Genomic DNA, 19683 nt, shown 5'->3' with positions numbered 1-19683 from the left:
CAAATCCCAGTCAGAGATGATGAGCATCATCACAGTGATGATCATTTCTCTATTAACCCAGGCTTTCTGCTTCAGGATCTGTGCACGCTCAGAAAACAAGGAGACCTTTAAACATAATTTCACTAAATGGATGGATTGAGCTCAGCCTACAGATGAACTGGTGCCAGAGATCATAAAGAACATCAAACAGTCAAATTCAACACTTTTAATGGAAATATGAGATTAATCTTAAAAGTAGAGATAGTGTCTGTCTCCTGAATCCAAACTGGAAGCTGGTTCCACAGAAGAGGGGCCTGAAAACTGAAGGCTCTGCCTCCCATTCTACTTTCAAATACTCTAGGAACAACAAGTAGGCCTGCAGTGTGAGAGCGAAGTGCTCTAATGGGGTGATATGGTACTACAAGGTCATTAAGATAAGATTGGGCCTGATTATTTAAGATCTTGTATGTGAGGAGCAGGATTTTGAATTCAATTCTGGATTTAACAGGAAGCCAATGAAGGGAAGCCAATACAGGAGAAATCTGCTCTCTCTTTCTAGTCCCTGTCAGTACTCTTGCTGCAGCATTTTGGATTAGCTGAAGGCTTTTCAGGGAGTTTTTTGGACATCCTGATAATAACGAATTACAATAGTCCAGCCTGGAAGTAATAAATGCATGAACTAGTTTTTCAGCGTCACTCTGAGACAGGATATTTCTAACTTTAGAGATGTTGCGCAAATGGAAGAAAGCATGCAGGAAAAGTTTCAAACAAAACTAACATCACTGGAGGCTTACTCGAGGAGGGAGTCGCTCAGACTGTACAGGGTGCCGGAGGGAGAAGAATCGGGAGCTCCATCTATGGCCCACTTTGTGGAGAAGCTACTCCGGGAGAATCTCGCCATCCCACCATCAACACCGTTACAAATTCAGAGAGCACACAGAGTGTTATCATTACTCCCTCCGGACGGCTCCCAACCCAGATCGATCCTGGTAAAATTCCTGTGCTTCACGGTTAAAGAAGAAGTGCTGAGGCTCGCTTGGCAAAAGAAAGGTTTTATGCTGAATTCCAGCAAGATCAACCTCGACCACGATTACCCCCCTGAGATCATGGCTATGAGGAAGGAGTATGCAGAGGCACGAAAGGTCCTAAAAGAGAAGAATGTACGGTTTAGGACCCTCTACTCAGCGCGCCTTAAGGTTTTTTTCGAAGAAGGAGTGAAAACCTACAACACGGTGGAGGAGGCAACGGCTGACCTGGCGAGTCGGGGCCTGCCGGTAAAGGTGATTACACCACCGGCAACCCCCAGAGAAAAACTACAAAGATGCCCGCTGTGGCGGGGAGTTGGTGGTCGGCGTCCGCGTCAGATCCGAGGAGCTGCGGGATATAGAGAGAAGCTGCAAGTATACAGACGTGAAGAGAACGAATTTAATGTTATGTATTAGCTATGGACAACATGGTGAAATATGGTTACTGTCGAGCTAAAATGGGTGGGGCTTCTCGTGCTGTGAGTGACGTCGCAGTGGAAAGCCCCCTAACTCAGGGGGTAATAAGGGGTTTCCCTTCAAGTTGTGAGGGTGTCAGTGGAAGTGCTCCACTGTCAGAAGCCAGCTTAGGAGCTTTCAAGCTCCAGTTATGTTCAAATGTTTTCAGTTCATTCCTAACTTTTTTCACTTGTTACTGTTTTAAGAGGGGGTTGCCTGCTGCTATTGAGTTTATGCGCTGTGGTAACTTAATATATCTTTATGGGAAGTGAGTCAGTGAAAGTAATCTCTTTTAATGTTAACGGGGTTCTGAACGTGATTAAGATGAATAAGATACTGTCCAAACTAAGGAAGGAGAAGGCCCAGATTGCATTACTTCAGGAGACACACATGAACCAAGTAGATCACTTGAGATTGAAAAGAAAGGGTTTTAAATATGTATTCTCCTCTTCCGTTAAGTCCAAACACAAGAGGGGTGTGGCTACACTTATCTCTGGTACACTTAACTATGAACATATCTAAGAACTCTGTGACGAGGAAGGCAGATTGGTTAGAATAACAGAATGGATAGAGGGGTCTGAAATCACAATTTTAAATGTTTATGCTCCCCCCGGGAGCGATTGGCTATTCTATAGGAATAGGTTTGATTTATTGGTGGATTCTCAGGGGATAGTTGTCTGTGGGGGGGTTTTAACTTTAGACTTGACCCTAAACTAGACTCCTCCTCCCCAACCAACAAGGTAACAGCACTTACTAGAAAAGTCAATTCCTATATGGTAGAGATGGGGATAATAGATGTATGGAGGGACCGCTACGCATCTACCAGAAATTTCACTCATTACTCTGGTTCCTTTAAAGTGTATGCAAGGCTGGACTACTTTTTTATGTTTAAAGTTGATAGGTTTAGGGTCAAAGACTGTGACATATTAACAAGAGATCTATCTGACCACAGTCCTATCTCTCTATCTTTGCAGGTGGCTAGGAAAAAATGTACCACACTGTGGAAATTGTTATCGCACCTTAATGATCCTGCCATAGTTTCCAAATTAAAGGTAGACATTAAAGAATTTCTAGATGTTAATGACACAGGAGAGGTATCTCCAGCTATTCTTTGGGATACGCTCAAAGCGGTAATGAGAGGTACATTAATTTCTATCGCCTCCCACTTAAAGAGAATCAAAGGGCAAAAATTAGCAGAACTACAGGCAAATTTAAAGTTGAAAGAATAGGAAGACATAAACACCGCAAATCCTACTCTGAAGCAGGATATCAGGAAAATACAGGATGAAATTAATGATATTTACACCCAGGAGGCCCAAAATAACTTAATTTTTTTGAGGCAAAAATACTATGAGACAGGAGGGAAATCTGCAAAATATCTGGCAAATAAATTACGCAAACAACTAGAGGAAAGTACGATATACCAAATCAAGGACCCCAAGACTAATATTCTGGAATCAAAATTAGAAGACATTCAGAAATGTTTTGAGACCTTCTTTAGGGAGCTGTACTCACAGCCCAATGCTACGGAGGAGAATTGTACTGATGCCTTTCTTAGCTCTCTAGAATTACCTTCACTCCCGTCTCTCAAAAATGAGCTTCTAACACATCCCATTTTAGTGGAAGAAATTAATGCTTTTTCCAGATTAAAACCAGGTAAGGCAGTTGGGCCGGACGGGTTCAGTTCTCAGTGGTATCGCACCCTGAGGGCAGATCTAGTCCCCACATTGCTGAAGTCATTTAACTACATCCTACAGGAGGGAGAAATCCCACCCTCCTGGAGGGAGGCAACTATTTCAATTATCCCAAAAGAGGGGAAAGATAAACGAGAATGTGGAAACTATCGACCAATCAGTGTCCTTAACTTGGATTACAAACTATTTACTTCTATTCTTGCTCGTAGACTGGAGAAGTTTTTACCTGACCTCATCGATTTAGATCAGACTGGTTTCATTCACTATAGACAAACAACTGACAACATTAGGAGAATATTACACATCTCTACTCAAATTTACAGTAAATCGGGATAATGAGAAAATTAAGTACCTGGGAATATATTTGACTGCGGACCTCTCGCTGCTCTTTCAGGCAAACTACGAGCCAATATCTGCAAGTATAAAAGCTGATTTGCACAGATGGAATCTGGTCCCCTTTATGCGTCTCAGCTCCCGGGTAACCGCAATCAAGATGGACACGCTCCCCAGACTGCTTTATCTTTTTAGAAACTTGCCAATAGAAGTGAGCGATTACCAATTTATTGAGTGGGACAAATGGATCTCCAGATTTATCTGGCAGGGCCGAAAGCCAAGGATTAAATATGCTACCCTCCAGCTCCCCAAGGAAAAGGGAGGACTGGGTCTCCCCTGCCTCAGGAATTACTATTATGTCGCTCAAATAACCCCCCTCTTATATTGGTGTAACAAAACATACACGGCTAGGTGGAAGGAACTGGAGTCCAGCCTGTTGGACCGATTCCCCCTACAAGCTGTAATGGCAGATAAGGGTCTAATGTGCCGGCTGGAAAAGCTGGGGAACCCCTGGTTAACCCACACCCTCCAAGTTTGGCAGAAGGTAATCAACATCTGTGGGATACACAAAATGCTAAAAATCTTCAGGTGGGTTGCTTTCGACTCGGATTTTATTCCAAACAGACACGACTCTAACTTTGAAGCATGGATATCCTATGGCCTTACGACATTCCTCTCTCTTACTCATAGAAATATTGTGCTCAGATTTGAGGCCTTACGGGACGATCACAACCTGACAAAATACAACTTTCATAGAAACTTACAGCTGAGATCATATATTGATCATGAATGCAAACTGTCCGACTTCAATGATGCTGAGTCGCATTTTTTCCTCATCCTGAAAAATGCCACAACCATGACCCCTACTAAATCTATTTCTAAACTATACAAAGCCCTCTCTAGTGCCAGCAAGGATAATACTTTATACACTAAGGATAAATGGGAAAGGGAATCAGGGATTGCTATTTCTGTGGGGGAGTGGGAAAATGTTTTGTACTGCCAGTGGTCCACGTCCAGTTCTATGAGCTGGAAGGAACATGGCTGGAAGAATATTATTAGGTACTTCAAGACTCCATATCAGGAGAGGTACAAAGGGGCTTATATGCAATGCTGGAGACAATGCGGCTCGACTGTTGCTAACCATTTTCATGTCTTTTGGGACTGTCCCAAGTTAAAAAACGTTCAGGTCTCCTTAAGTGCAGTCTTTAACGTTCAAATACCTTTAGATTTTAAGGTTTTATACATGGGTTTGGTCCCCTTTCTGGAATGTAGGAGTGAGATTAAGTTAGTGCAATTACTCTTGGTGGCAAGTAAAAAAACAATTACTAGAAGATGGTTAAGCCTAGCCCAGCCTACCCTAGACGACTGGTTTGGGATCATTTTAGAGATATTTAGGATGGAAAAACTTACATATCTGTTAAGAAATCAAAAAGCCAAATTCTACCAAATTTGGAACAATTGGATCCAATTCATCACCCCCACGAGGGCTGACTTCACTTGATCTCACTATTACTTGGTTGTTTTTTGTTTGTTTGTTTTTTACATTTACTTCTATTACTATTGCTTGTTTATTTACTTATTTCTTCACAATGATTGCAGCATGGGCACCCCTCCCAGTTTGTGTTTATAGTTCCATGTAATGTGTTCTATATATCTCCTTTGGGAGAGCATGCGAGCAACTGTCCTAGTAATAGCTAGTGGAGGTTAATATGCACCCGCTGATCACTTTGTTTATCATTTGCTCTCCTGGACTTAATCTAAAACCTGGAAGGACTTTGTTCCCATGTTATTCATATACTGCTATGCAGATGGTTTTTTCTTGTCCAATCCAAATAAAGATATAATTAAAAAAAAACATTTTATTCAAGTTCATCCATATGATGTTGTATCTTAGTATGTTAAGGTTTCATCAAAAATAAAAAGATGGCATGTAATATAATAACAAACTTTACATAAGTATTATAGATTATCTTTTGTTTTTCAGACTGGGTGGCTGTAACCTGTCAGAGAGAAGCTGTGAAGCTCTGTGCTCAGTCCTCAGCTCCCAGTCCTCCAGTCTGAGAGAGCTGGACCTGAGTAACTCTGACCTGCAGGATTCAGGAGTGAAGCTTCTGTCTGCTGGACTAAAGAGTTCACAGTGTGCAGTGGAAACTCTCAGGTCAGGATTCAAACGTTAACACATATGATCATTTAAAATGTGAATTATATTATTGATTGACTTATCTATAGAGCTTTTAGCTAAACTTATATTTATATTTGAGTGGATTATTAGACTGAATTACTGTGTAAAATTTGTCACAGTCATACGATTTTGTTTATTTATTTATTTTTTTAATTCATGTACTGGCCATTTTACATAAATTTGGCTAATCTTCTACAATATATACATTTGATTTCGTTAGGAACAAAATGTTCAAATTACATATTTTGCTGGATATTGGGTATTAATGAAATTATTATGTCTTTAATGACACCACATTTCCATTTGTTGGAGGTTACTGGTGGTATTGTTTCAGTGTCTGAGTTTTCCTTGCAAAGAAACATCTGGAATTTAACAATACATATTTTAAAGCTGTTTTCTCCAAAGGGATTTGTATTAGTGATGGTAAATTTGATTCTTTTTACCGAATCGAGTTTAAATGAGTCACTCACCAAAATGAATCGGGTTTTTTAAGTCATTTGAGTCTCTGAGTCAGTTGCCCAGAGAGTGCCAAAAATGTACTTTTTCTCTCAAACTTAATTTGTTTTTATTTTCATGTAAATCCTACTGCTACGATGAGTGACTGAAAAATAAAAACAACTATTTTATAGAGCAAAAAAGAATAAGATTTCTAAATTGGACATTTATTTTTGTTTATGTTATTAGTATTTCCTCTTTATCATCTTTGCACAAAAACAAAGTGTAGACTGAATGTTATATTGCATCAGTCAGACTATCAGGCTTCATCTCAGATGAAGGAGTGACTCTTCCGTGGTAACAAACTGTGAGTTTCAGCAGCTGAGAGGCAGGAGGGAAGGGTGAGTGAGTGGTCTTGATGCATTCTCAGTCTAGACTAGACTAGAAAGAGGGGCGCTGCTCTTGTGGCGACCAGCAGGTTGTCTCTCTCTGTCAGTGTCAGTGTTTTAACTTATTTTATTTCATTCTTTTATTCCTTTATATATATATTTTTTTGCCTGAGGAAATTCTATAGCATCGGCTTGTGCTTTGTGGAACTTCTTTTAACGAAGATGGGTTTTTTATTTCGCATGATTTTATTGGCAATCCTGACGGTTGTTTGGAGTCATTCCTTTACCATCAATAATCCTGGCTAATGTGCAGTCTCTGAGGAGTAAATTGGATGAACTGCATTTGAATGTCGCACACTTGCGTGGCTACAGGGATACATGTCTAATGGCATTCACAGAGACTTGGCTCAAGGACTCTGACCCTGATTGTTCTCTGGAACTAAATGGCTTCGGGTTTCCCATACGTTTGGATCGAGACCCCGGAGCTACCCAGAAATCTCAAGGAGGAGTGTGTTTGTATATAAATCAGAAATGGTGTAAAAATGTGACCGTTCGTAGACAAGTGTGTCTGCCTGACATTGAGCTCCTCTCTGTGTCTTTGAGGCCGTTTTATCTGCCGAGGGAATTCCCACAGATCAACGTCACCATTGTTTACATCCACCCTAAAGCGAATCCTAAGAATGCGACTGACACCATCTCCATTTTTTTCCTAATAACAAACCATGGTCTTCAAAAGGTCTTATGAGGCTGATTCATGAAAGGAAAAAAGCTTTTATTGAAGGGAATATCTTGAAAGTTAGAGAAATTAGGAAGGAGATCAGATCAGAAATTAAAAAAGCCAAAGTAAAATACAAGGATAAGGTAGAGGCGGAGATGGGTAGCAATAACTTAAGGGTGGCCTGGGCAGGCATGAAACACATGACTGGTCACTGTTACAGTGACTGTAATAAGATAAGTCTTCCTGGTTTTAGTTCAGACTCTCAGTTAGCAAGTAGAGAAGCTTATAGACCCTCTACAATTTGCATACAGGCCTCGTAGACGTGTTGATGATGCAGTGGTCACTCTGTTGAACTTCCTTTATCGCCATCTTGATGGCGCCAAAGCTCATGCTCGGCTCTTATTTATTGATTTTTCTCCAGCTTTTAATACTATCCAGCCACATCTTTTAGCTGATAAACTTCTTAACCAGTTTACACTTGATCTTAATCTCGTTGGTTGGGTTTTAAACTTTTTAACTGACAGATCTCAGTGTGTGAGAGTGAACGGCTGTTTTTCCAAACAGCTGAACTCTTCCACTGGCTCACCGCAAGGTTGTTGTCTCTCTCCTCTACTGTATATTTTGTACACTAATGACTGTCGCAGTACACAGGCCAACAGGCATTTCATTAAATATGCAGATGACACAGTCATTGTAAGCCTCCTTCATGGTGAAGAGGATTCCCATGGGCCTGTTGTGGATGAGTTTGTTTCGTGGTGTGATCAGTCCTTCTTAAAGATCAACACACTGGAAACCAAGGACATGGTTATTGACTTCAGGGAGACATCCCCTCATCCTGCGCTAACAGTGGTAAATGTGCAGCCATTGAACTGGTGGACAGTTATAAGTATTTGGGGGTTGTTCTTGATAAAGCTCTGTGCTTTGAGTCACATCTTGCTGCTACAGTGAAAAAGGTTCAACAAAGACTTTTTAAGGAGGTTGAGAGGTTTTAATGTTTCATCTGCAATGATGACTCGTTTTTTATAAAAGTTTTATTGAATCTGTTTTAACTTTCTGTATCATTGCTTGGTACGGTAATATGTCTCTGAATAATAAGACCAGACTTAACAACCTGGTTAAAGTGGCTGGTAAGATTTCAGGGTGGTCTCAGGTCCAGCTTGTGGACTTTTATAACAGGCATGTGCTGAGGAAGGCGACCTCTGTCATGTTGTGTTCAGATCATCCTCTCTTTAATGATTTTCAACTGCTTCCATCAGGTCGTCGTTATAAAGTGCCTGCAGTGAAGACAAAGAGACATAGATTGTCTTTTGTACCTACTGCTATTATCATAGTTAATAACACTGAACCATATGTGTTGTTGCCATTGCACATTGTACTTTTTTGATGAAAAATCTAGGTTGTTTTCTCAGGCTTATATTATATTATATTATTTTGGAGTGTGTATGTGATGTGTTGGTTGCCTGTTTGTTTGTTTGTACGGACATACTGCAAATCAATTTCCCGTTAGGGACAATAAAGTTACCAATAACCAATAATCATCCAGGTAAGTAAATCTCCAAAAGTTGATTCTGTTCATCTGGACGTGGCGTTTTGTGGGAGAAATGTTTCATCATCATCCAGGTGACTTCTTCAATCTCGGCTGACTGCAGGTTTCAATCTTATAAACAGTACATTTGCATAATGACTGAAACCAGCCCACTGAAGGAACAATGGGCTGGGAGGTCAGTTCCTTAATCATAATTATGCAAATTCTCATGACCATTGATCAACAACCACTGATCAAAGCCCACTGATCAAAGCCCACTGATCAATGGCCATGAGAACCATTCACAGAGAGTTGGGGAATGGCTGCAATCACAGCATTTTAATCATTCTTTTAAAGGCTGTAGATTGGAGCCATTGCTCTAACAGTGTACAAATGTAACAGGGCTTGGTGCTGATGCTAACAGTGCTAGCTGCTTCAGCCTTTATTTACACATTATAAGCACATTTCGCTTATTTTAAACAGTATATAAAACAGCTAGTACTGCTGGGACTTTATATTTTCACAAGCTAACATGAGCCAATCAGTGAGATGTCTAGCCATGACAGTTGTATGTTGCTGTGAGAAGAGTCGGGCTACATACAGTGATGATAGTGTTAGCCATGTTAGCATTTAGCTTCTGTGTTTACACTTCTTGTTTATTGCTAGCTGCTCTGTTTAGTTGCTTTAGGGTTTCTTAGTTTACTTTTCCTGCATTATTTTGGTAGTTATCGTGCTTGGTGTCATAAGTTCAGTTTGACTTCCTCCCCTGACATTGTCTACATTAGTTTCAGCTGTGGAAGGATTTATTGAGTGTTTTCTATTTCTTCCATTTGAACAATAGTGGTGCACTCTATGCTTGTAGCTGCTGTGTGCTACGTTCTTCTGTCAAACAAGATGGCGCCTGTGTTTGGCTTTGCCGCCGCTGCAGCTTGCTGGAGGCAACAATGTAGTTTTTCACTGTCGTCAATCATTTTTTGTAATGTCATTTTTGCTCTTTTGAGTTCTGACTTAATTTCTGCTGCTTTAAATTATGATTGGGAGATACTGTTAACCCTTTAAGGCCGGTCAGAGTGGGAACGCTCAGTTTTGCGTAACTATTTTTAAATGCCTGTAGATCGGCAACCACACAAGCTAGTGCAATAATTTTTATTTTTGCATGTGAAACCGGAGTTGTACTTACATCTTATGTATCCAGCTTATCCTAGGTCACCGTTTCCTTCCACACATAGCTTTGCAAAAGTTGCATAAAAAGCACTTGCAGCAACAAAAAAGTAATATTCCAGAAACACGCTTTGCCAATCCGATCAGATGTTCATAGCACTTCCTACGTTGGAATAGATGTCAGCCCAAACTATCGTATGTCCGCCATTACCTGCCCGAAACCTGAAGTGATGTCGTTTTTGCGAAAATTCTAGTTGTTTGTTTGTTTGTTTGTTTTTACCTTGAAGCCTACACTGGTGTTTTTAAAAGTCATGTTTGAGTTTACCCTTTCAGTATAGTTTCTGGGAGGCTTAGAACTCAAATTACACAGTTGGAAATAGTTTATTTTGATGCACTGAAGTTTTTCTTGCAAATTCACATGGTAGTATTTATTTTAGTTTTTCATGCAGTATATACAATTTGGTGTATCTCAAAAATACAACTATGGATACACTCAAATTACATTTCCTGGGGTTGGAAACTATTTTGTGCAACTTTTTTAGTTCTTCCGTTTTGAGGGATAAACCTCTTAAATTTCTCCAACTACAAATATATGTAAAAATACAAAACAAAACAATTTTCAATTTGTTCTAGTTTATTGCACTTTTTGCTGTATATGTATATATGTATATGTAGTTACTATGGACTGAATGCATACATATTATTAAAATTTGGGCTATAACGGTTGTATTGATGTATAGCAACTTGAACTGCTCCCCAAAATGGCACTACAGCAGTGGTTCCCAAACTTTTTTTGCTGGGCCCCCTTTGTTTTACACGAAAAACGTTCGCCTCCCCCCCGGCGCGTGAACAGCACGCACACGCACTAACACATCCTCCAACCACACACGCCCATATTTTGCTCCATTGCGGTTTATTTCACACCTCAAACATTTAGTAAACAATTAAGCAAATACAAGTAATCTGCAATAAATTACAGGTAGTAAGAAAATAAACTACTAAATCTTTTACGCTACGTCCGCACCTACACTGGTATTTTTGAAAACGCAGCTGTTTCATCCAAACAGTGTTTCAAATCACCAAAAACTGAGATTTTTTTAAAACTCCTTTTTTGCGGACGAGGAATACAGAGTTCATCTGGCAACGTCAAAGGTTGCGCCTTTTTTCACGTCACGTTATTGTTTATGTGAGATGAATTGCAGAATGGCAGACAGAGACAAAATACTGTTACTCTGAGTATCTGCAGGTTTCACACGCAGTTACTGTCCCTCCATTTACAAAGGCGTCACGGGTAGTTGTTTTTTCTTCTTCTGTAATACTAATCAACATTGCTGTCAATACATTTTCAAAAAATGCCTCTCTGTGCAAAATGGGTTCAAAAACATAAACAGCTGTGGGATCCTGTTTGTCTGTGATTTGAATCGAGGGAACAAATCGTGGCAGGATCAGCCTGATGTTATTTGTATCCCGCTGTAACTTTACTCTATAAAGAGCAAACATCTCCAAAATGTCAGGAGTAGTTAGTCACTACAACAAGTGTTTGTGAACTAAAAATTAAGAATGTGGGATCCTGTTTGTCCATGATTGGAAGAGCCCAGCGCTGCTCCCGACGCAGGGACCTACCTCAGCACCTGTGCAGGTGAAGCCAAAGGGCAGATTTGCTTCACCATATTTTCTAGTCTTTGGCTTAGAATGAAGTTGGTTTGGAAACATATTCAGCGATGCTTCATCTCCTGCTTTGCGTTTCTGTGGGCGCCGTGCTAGCAGTGTTCAAGCGTCTTAAAGGGTTTAACATCAAAGATTCAGTGGAGAGCTACTGTAACAGCTGAACAGAAAAACTCTTCCTCCCCTGGTGTGCTACTCTTCACAACCCGCAGGACTTTCACCCTCAAGAGATGGAAAAGGGGAACGAGGGCCGACGTCCAGGTGAAACTGAGAAGCTACCAGAGGCTAGCTTCTTGGCTGTGGGGAGAATCCTGGTGCCTGCGTCCACTTCCTCTCCTGACATTTAGTTAATATGTTACGCCGGTGACTGGGACCTGGGCTCTGTGGCTCAGAAGCAGTTTTTCTCACGGTGTGTCCGTCAAACGTTCACTGTTTTTATTGATAACAGCTATGTCTGCTCATCGATCATTGCTTCCCCCAGCTCTGGAGTCGCTGCCCTGCCCAGCAGGTCCACAGGTCTGCATTGTCTTTATTTCAAGTGCCGCTGCAGTCAGCTGTTGATTTTGCAGATCGACCGTCATCAACTCGGTTGGCCCCGCTTAACGTTCGCTCCATAACAAACAAATCATTTATTCTAAGCGATCTCTTTATTAAAGAGTCTCTAGATTTCATGTGTCTGACTGAGACGTGGCAGCAAAATAAGAATTATGTCCAATGTTCCCTCTAATGTTTCATGTGTCTGAGCGAACACACAAACTCCCTGAGCGGTCCCTTGGATCACTGGATCACGTTGTCATTAATGTGGCTTCACTCTACATCAACCAAAACACCGGTGTCGGCACATGAGGACGCTGTCATAGCCCGTCAGCGACGTTGATTAGCTGCGTATATACGAATGTGAATCATTGGCTGGACTATGGGATAAGGCGGCATCGTTCTAAATACTGGAGCAGCCAGTCACTGACTAACACTGCAAAGCAGAATTGTTAACGTATTTATTTTAATTTCAATTCAGGTTAGTATTTAGTATTTAGTATTTATTTATTTATTGTCATTGTCAAGAACAATGAAATTGCGTTTGGGGCTTCCATACAACCCAAAAAAAAAGAAGAAAATAATAAATACCCCTTAAAACCCAAGTGTACATATTTAACCCAGTGTGACTCCAATGCAATAAGACAATCCTTAGCAACAACATGAGAACATGACAAGTAATGTTCGTAGAAAATCAGACAAAGACCTGAGAAACATGACAAAGTACAACAATGCAACCCATTCAATATTATTGTACTGTGAGATATGATATCAGATATGATAGTTATCTATTTAAGAAGGAGGGGGGGGCAGGAGGGGGAAGAGAATAAAGATATGATGCACCAATGCAGACCAGTTCATTGCTATTAAGAAGTTGGATATGGTTATTGTCCGTGAGAGGGGGGCAGAGAGTTCAGGAGCCTCACAGCCTGTTAGATATCTTTTTGTGCGCAATGCAGATACTCTGTGTGCAGAGAGCGTGTCAGCGGATTGCGCCCGTGCGCAGCTTAGAGGGAACATTGATTATGTCCACTTGAATGAAATCTGCCCGGCTGGCTGCTCCGTCATCTGAACTCTGCGTCTTTTAGGACGTGGTGGAGGACTCGCTGTTGTTTACCAGGACAGATTCACATGCAGTCTGATGACCTCGGACTCCTTTTCTGCATTTGAGTCACAGATGATGGTCAGTTCTCTAAAAACCAGTTATTGTATTTTATTCTACCTGATGGGGTCTTTCTAACTGAATTTAATGACCTTCTGACATCCATCATTTCATTGGAGAAGGTTGGGAGATTTGAGCCGTCATATTGATGAAGCATCCTGTAACACTGCTGCTGAGCTCATCACTGTCACTGAGTCTTTTAACTTTAGGCAGCATGTTTCTGGCCCCACACATACAAAGGGTCACACACTGGATCTTGTTTTCTCCCTGGGTTTAAATATACATGATGTAAGTGTGGAGGATGTCCATGTGAGTGACCATAGCTGCATATTTTTTAACTTGTTATTTTACTTGGATCCTTCATCTCCTAAACTGATGATCCAAAGGCAGATTATAAACCAAGATGCTGCTGGAAGGTTCTCTGCCATGTTTGACCCTCGCATGGCTCGTAGTGACCTCGACTCACGTATTTTATCCTTTAATGATCAATGCAAGTTGTTGGAAAGCCCACTGATAACATGTTTACATGGCTAAAATGTTATGGCTCATTCATTGATAGTATTTTCGCCATAGAAATTGTTATGTCCTATATTGTTGAACCCACCATGTCTATGCTGATGCTCTTTGAACGCACCACATACGTACTCGAGGCCATGCAGTGGCTGCTAGTCTGTGTTCTCAGTATTTTTATGTGTCAGTTCCAGTTTTAGAGCTCTAAAGTGCAGCTATCGTGTTAGGAATATGTTAGGAATAGACAGGAACACTGAGCACACTGAGGTCAAATCTTTATTTAGGGCGACCGTGGCTCAGGGGGTTGGGAATCGCATCTGTAACTGGAAGGTCACCGGTTCGATCCCTGGGCTCTCTGTCCTGGTCGTTGTGTCCTTGGGCTTTACCCTACTTGCCTACTGGTGTTGGCCAGAGGGGCCGATGGCGCGATATGGCAGCCTCGCTTCTGTCAGTCTGCCCCAGGGCAGCTGTGGCTACAACCGTAGCTGCCTCCACCAGTGTATGAATGTGAGAGTGACTGAATAGTGGCATTGTAAAGCGCTTTGGGTGCCTTGAAAAGCGCTATATAAATCCAATCCATTATTATTATTATTATTTTACCACTCGCTGCATTCTTGATGTTCATGTTCTTCTCTTTCCCCTCACCCTGCAACCAGTCATGGTAGATGCTCCTCCTGGAGCCTGTTTTCACTGGGAGGATCTTTGTGTCAAAGGGAGTTCTTCTTCCCACCATCACCAAGTGCTGCTCACAGTGGAGGCGGTTACCTTACACTGTTAAACAGCTTCAGATGACTGTTGTTGTCTGTTGGGTATTGTCACTTATAAATAAAGTTACATTGAATGGATGTATGGATGGATAGATGTTATTGTGACGAAGAGAAAACGATTGTTGACAGATTGATTGTTGTTTTGTGTGTCTGCAGTCTGTCAGGCTGTCTGATCACAGAGGAAGGCTGTACTTCTCTGGCCTCAGCTCTGACCTCCAACCCCTCCCATCTGAGACAGCTGGACCTGAGCTACAATCATCCAGGTCCCTCAGGAATTAAGCTGCTCTCGGCTGGACTGAAGGATCCAGGCTGGAGACTGGACACTCTCAGGTATGGAGAGAATGTCTGATAGAGGAGGAAGAGCTGGAAACATTTCCTGTGTCCTTCACTCACTTCCTGTTTGTTTCCTGCAGATGAGACATGAACAATCACACATGCAGGAATATTTTCAGGGACAGACACACTAGTCTAGCTGGATAGTTCATGGATATTTATGTAGGGGTCTCCAAGGAGTCTGGTTGCAGGAACATTTAGGTCACAGGTGTACCTGAGATAGATACCAGTGTACCTAATAAAGTGTCAGCCATGTGTATGTTTCCCATGCTGTATGTCCACAGTGACAGAAGGATGAAACAAGGCTGTGAATCATTTCAGTCTGTGTTTGTGACAAAGAGGCAGACAGGAGCAGCTAACATTTGGAAATGGAAGCTTAAATAATGACAAACTCTACATTCACAGCTGAATTAACAATAAATTTGTTCTCAAGTGCACATTTAGCAGCTAATGCTATTACTGTTTTCCCTTGCTTTCTACAACTTGAGCAGCTATTGCTAAGTAGGCCACTTTGCTCTGCTAAGGATTTATGTGACCATGATGAAAACTCTGATAAGCTAATGCTGCTAAGCTAATACTGTTTATGGGCCCTGTTAGAATCAATATTTCATGCTCATTCTGTTGTTTGAGAACAATATTAACGTTTCACATCATTATAACACAAGAGAAAAGGGTATTAGCGTTAGCTACTAATGCTTATTCACCTCAAATTAGCTTTAGCTGCTAATGGTAGCCTACTTAGCAATAACTGCTCACTAATATAATGCTAATTCACATCAAATTAGCATTAGCTGCTCAAGTTGTTATAAGGAAAGAGAAAACGGTATTAGCATTAGCTGCTAATAATTGTTCACCCCTAATTAGAGTTAGCCCCTAATGGCAGCCTACTTAGCATTAACTCCTGACGTCGTTGTAATGCAGGGGAAAAGAGTTACCATTATCGGATAATGCTAATTCACATCAAATTAACATTAGTTAACAACGGTAGACTTCGTATCATTAGCTGCTGTCATTCTTACAAAGCAAACAGTATGAGCATTAGCTGTTAATGCTTTCTCATCTAACATTAGAATTGGCCACTAATGGCGTATTGTTAAAAAGTAAAAAAACACATTGTTAGCATAAGCGGATGATGCTAATTCACCTAAATTAGCATTAGCTAATGATGGCTACATACCTAGCATTAGCTACTGATATTGATATAAATCAAGAAAATATGGTATTAGCATTAGCTTTTAATGCTTTTTCATCTAAAATTAGAATTAGCCACTAATGGCGTGCTATTTAGCATTACCTCTTCACATCGCAGGGGAAAAGTTAAAATTAAATTTAAAAAAATGTTCAGATTAGCTACTCATATTGTTAAAAAGTAAGAAAAAACATTGTTAGCATAAGCGGATAATGCTAATTCACCTCAAATTAGTATTAGCTAATAACGGCAACCTACTTAGCATTAGCTGGTCATATTGTTATAATGCAAGAAAATATGGTATTAGCATTAGCTGCCAATTCCTAAATACCTAAAATTAGCATTACCTGTAATGGAAGTCTACTTAGCATTAACTCCTCACTAATGTAATGCTAATTCACATCAAATTAGCTTTAGCTTTAGTATTAGCTGCTAGCACCAGCCTACCCAGCACTAGCTGCTCACATTGTTAAAAGGGAAGAGAAAACGATATTAGCATTAGCTGGTAATAATTATTCACCCCTAATTAGAATTAGCTGCTAATGGCAGCATACTTAGCATTAACTCCTCACATCGTTATAATGCAAATGAGGCTAACTTACATTAAATTAGACTGCTGTTATTAGCTAATGCTATTTAGCAGTAGCTGCTCACATTGTTATAAAGCAAAGGAAAACGATATGAGCATTAGGTTCTAATGCGTATTTGCCTTTAATTAGACGTAGGTGCTAATGGCGACCTACTCAGCATTAGCAGCTCAGATGTTGTATTGCTAGGGAAAAGAGTGTTAGCATTAGCCGTTCACATTGTTATAAAGTTAAGGGAAATAGTGTTAGCATTAGCTACTCACATTGTTAAAAAGTAAGTGTTAGCATTAGTGCATAATGCTAATTCACATCCAATTAGCATTAGTTAATAACGGCAGCCTATTTAGCATTAGCAGATAATGTTGAATTTGGCCCACTGGAAAAGTTAAGAACTCAAGATTTAGGAGTGTTTCTCGATAGCTCTTTCTCATTTGAGAAACAAATAAATGTTGTTATTAAAACCAGCTGTAAGCTTTATATTGTTGATTGTCATTTCCCATATGGAAAAGATATATAAATCTTATAAAGTTTGTATCTGTCTTGTGTGAAACTTGTATGAAAAGCATACAAGAGTGAAAACAGATATAAGATCCCTTGAAAAATTATATAATGAAACTTGTATGTTTTCGATACTTACTAAAACAATATATGAAAGTAATGAGAAAGTGGCCACTTTCGTGAGTATGACTTTCATCATATAAGTTTTTAGTCTTTTCCATATGGGATATGCTTAAAAATATTTACTCATACATGCTTAGTTTTATAATCGATTGGATGATGATAGAGGTTCGATCCTTAGTAGTCTGTAAAGACTCTGTGTGCCTTCCAGAGTGCTCTGGCATGCACACACCACTTGGGGCCATGAGAGAGGTCGTACCCTCTCTTACTGATTTATGGTGTAGGACAGGGGTCTCAAACTCAATTTAGCTGGGGGCCGCTGCAGGCAGAGTCTGGGTGAGGCTGGGCCGCATTAGGTTTTCCACAAGAAAGGCATGGTTAAAAAATTCCAATCTTCTCAAATCTCTTTATTTTTATTTTTTAACACAAAATATGAAAAATAAATAAACAAATTAAGAATTAATAAGAAAATAAATCAATCTGTAATACATAAATAAAATAATAATAAGATATTTTTAGTCAGTGAACTTGTGTGTATCTTTCAGTCTTCTATATCTGCTGTGTTTAGATTGAAATGTCTGTATTAACAGTTCTATAACCTTCTTCTGAACATGAATGGAACACTGTAGAAAATGAACTGTTCTTCTGAACATGGCTTCTCTTGCCTACTCCTTGCTGCTAGAGACCTGGCAGCGTTTCCTCTCGCATAGCCGAGCCAGATTTGGCCTGAGGGAGGAAGCAGTTGCGACCCTCAGTATGTCTTGAAGATGATCATCCGTAAGTCTGGACCTGTACTTGGACTTATTGAAGTTCAAAGTGGAGAAGAGCTTTTGGCACAAGTATGTGCTACCAAAAAGGCACATGGTCCGCTTGAACATTCGGGAAAGCCGAGGGAAACTAGGGCTCAAGTCTCTCAAAAATTGTCCAAGCTTGTCTGCTTTTCCACTCACCTCCCTGAACTTTGCTTTGAGTTCAGAGTTGCACTGCAGCTCAATGAGCTCCATTTGAAGCACAGAAGGGGCATCTTGCACATCAAAGGAGACGGGGTCCGCAAAACTGTGAAAGGTGGCTCTGTGTGTCTTGAAGTCAGCAAATCTGTGATCAAATTCCTCCTGTAGCCTCAAAATGACATCAACATACTCGTCAGCACTGAATGGTGTGCCTGCATCCACGAGAGCCTTGCATGCTGGGAAATGGCAAAGGTTTGTCTGAGAGAGCTGAGCTTTCCAGAGCGCCAGTTTTGTGGAGAATGCTCTCACGTTGTCATAGGCAGCACTGACAAGTTGCCCCTGGCCTTGTAACGTCTTGTTCAGTACATTAAGCTCATGTGTCATATCAACAAGAAAAGCTGAGTCCATGAGCCATTTGGGATCAGTTAGCACAGGAACACTAACTCCATCCTTCTCCATGAAGGCTTCACTTCTGCTCTCAACTCAAAAAGTCTCTTTAATACATTTCCCCTGCTGAGCCAACGTACCTCAGTGAAGTCGAGCACATCCCCATATTCTGACTCCATTTCCTCTAAAAAAACACAGAACCTTCGGTGCTTTAAGCCCCTGGATCTGATTTGGTTGATGCATTTCACAACAATAGACATCACATTGTCAAACTTCAGGCATTTGCTGCAAAGGACCTGCTGATGGATGATGCAGTGCAGAGCAATGGCCTCCTCCACGCCTTCCTCTTCCAGTTTGTTTTGTGCCACCAGTCCATGTTTCCTCCCTGTCATTGATGGCGCTCCATCTGTTGTTATTCCAACAAACCTCTTCCATGGCAAACCAACATTCTCAATGGCATCACACAGCTTGTAAATATCTGCTGAGCGGTGGTCTGGCCATGCATTGGAATTACTGTGAGCAGCTCCTCCATCACTTCAAAACTGTCATCAACACCACGGACATACATTGGGAGCTGGGCAGTGTCGGTGATGTCTGTGGTCTCATCAAGAGCGACTGAGTATACACTGAAACATTTGGCTTTCTCACACAGTTGGTCATAAATGTCACTTGACAGGTCAGAAATGCGATCTGCTGCGGTGTTGGCAGAAAGGCTGATGTTGCTAAACTGACCTTTCTTTCCCGGACAGACTATATTTGCAGCCTGCAATATGCACTTTTAGACAAATGCACCTTCTGTGAATGGCTTCCCTGCTTTAGCAATCATCTCACTAACCACGTGGCTCCGACTGCTGCATTATTCTCTTTGGTTGCTTTCTTGGAGAAATCTTGCTGCCTCAGTAGATCTGTTTTAAGACTGGCAACCCGGTTCGCTCTCTCGTCTCCCTGGTATTTTGCATCCAGCTCAGCATGTCTAGTTGTGTAATGACGTTTCAAATTGTATTCCTTGTGCAGCGCAACTTTCTCTGTGCAAATAAGACAGGTCGGGGTGCCCCTGTGCTCAACAAAGAAATATTGCATTTCC

At 40.8% G+C, this 19683-nt stretch overlaps 2 protein-coding genes across 5 annotated transcripts in view; one reads left to right on the top strand and one right to left on the bottom strand.

Moving 5' to 3' along the window:
* LOC146634309 (protein NLRC3-like) overlaps window positions 1–19683 on the bottom strand; it is a 709813-nt gene that overhangs the window by 244002 nt on the left and 446128 nt on the right. The gene's annotated exons all lie outside the window — the stretch shown is intronic.
* The window catches only part of LOC146634314 (NLR family CARD domain-containing protein 3-like), a 494998-nt gene that overhangs the window by 471544 nt on the left and 3771 nt on the right, over window positions 1–19683 (top strand). Inside the window, exons 8-9 of one of the 2 annotated variants that reach the window (XM_085376682.1) lie at window positions 5472–5645; window positions 14692–14865. In XM_085376682.1, the coding sequence (XP_085232808.1) occupies window positions 5472–5645; window positions 14692–14865 (348 nt within the window). The remainder of the gene's footprint in view (window positions 1–5471; window positions 5646–14691; window positions 14866–19683) is intronic. The other variant, XM_085376689.1, reaches the window with a different exon arrangement.

This window comes from Diplotaxodon limnothrissa, linkage group LG3 (assembly GCF_057381915.1).
Source record: "Diplotaxodon limnothrissa isolate DT_005_m linkage group LG3, D_limnothrissa_male_GT1.1, whole genome shotgun sequence".
Taxonomy (NCBI): Eukaryota; Metazoa; Chordata; class Actinopteri; order Cichliformes; family Cichlidae; genus Diplotaxodon; species Diplotaxodon limnothrissa.
The sequence above is the reverse complement of the archived record's forward strand: the minus strand, read 5'-3'. Positions and strand labels throughout refer to the sequence as shown.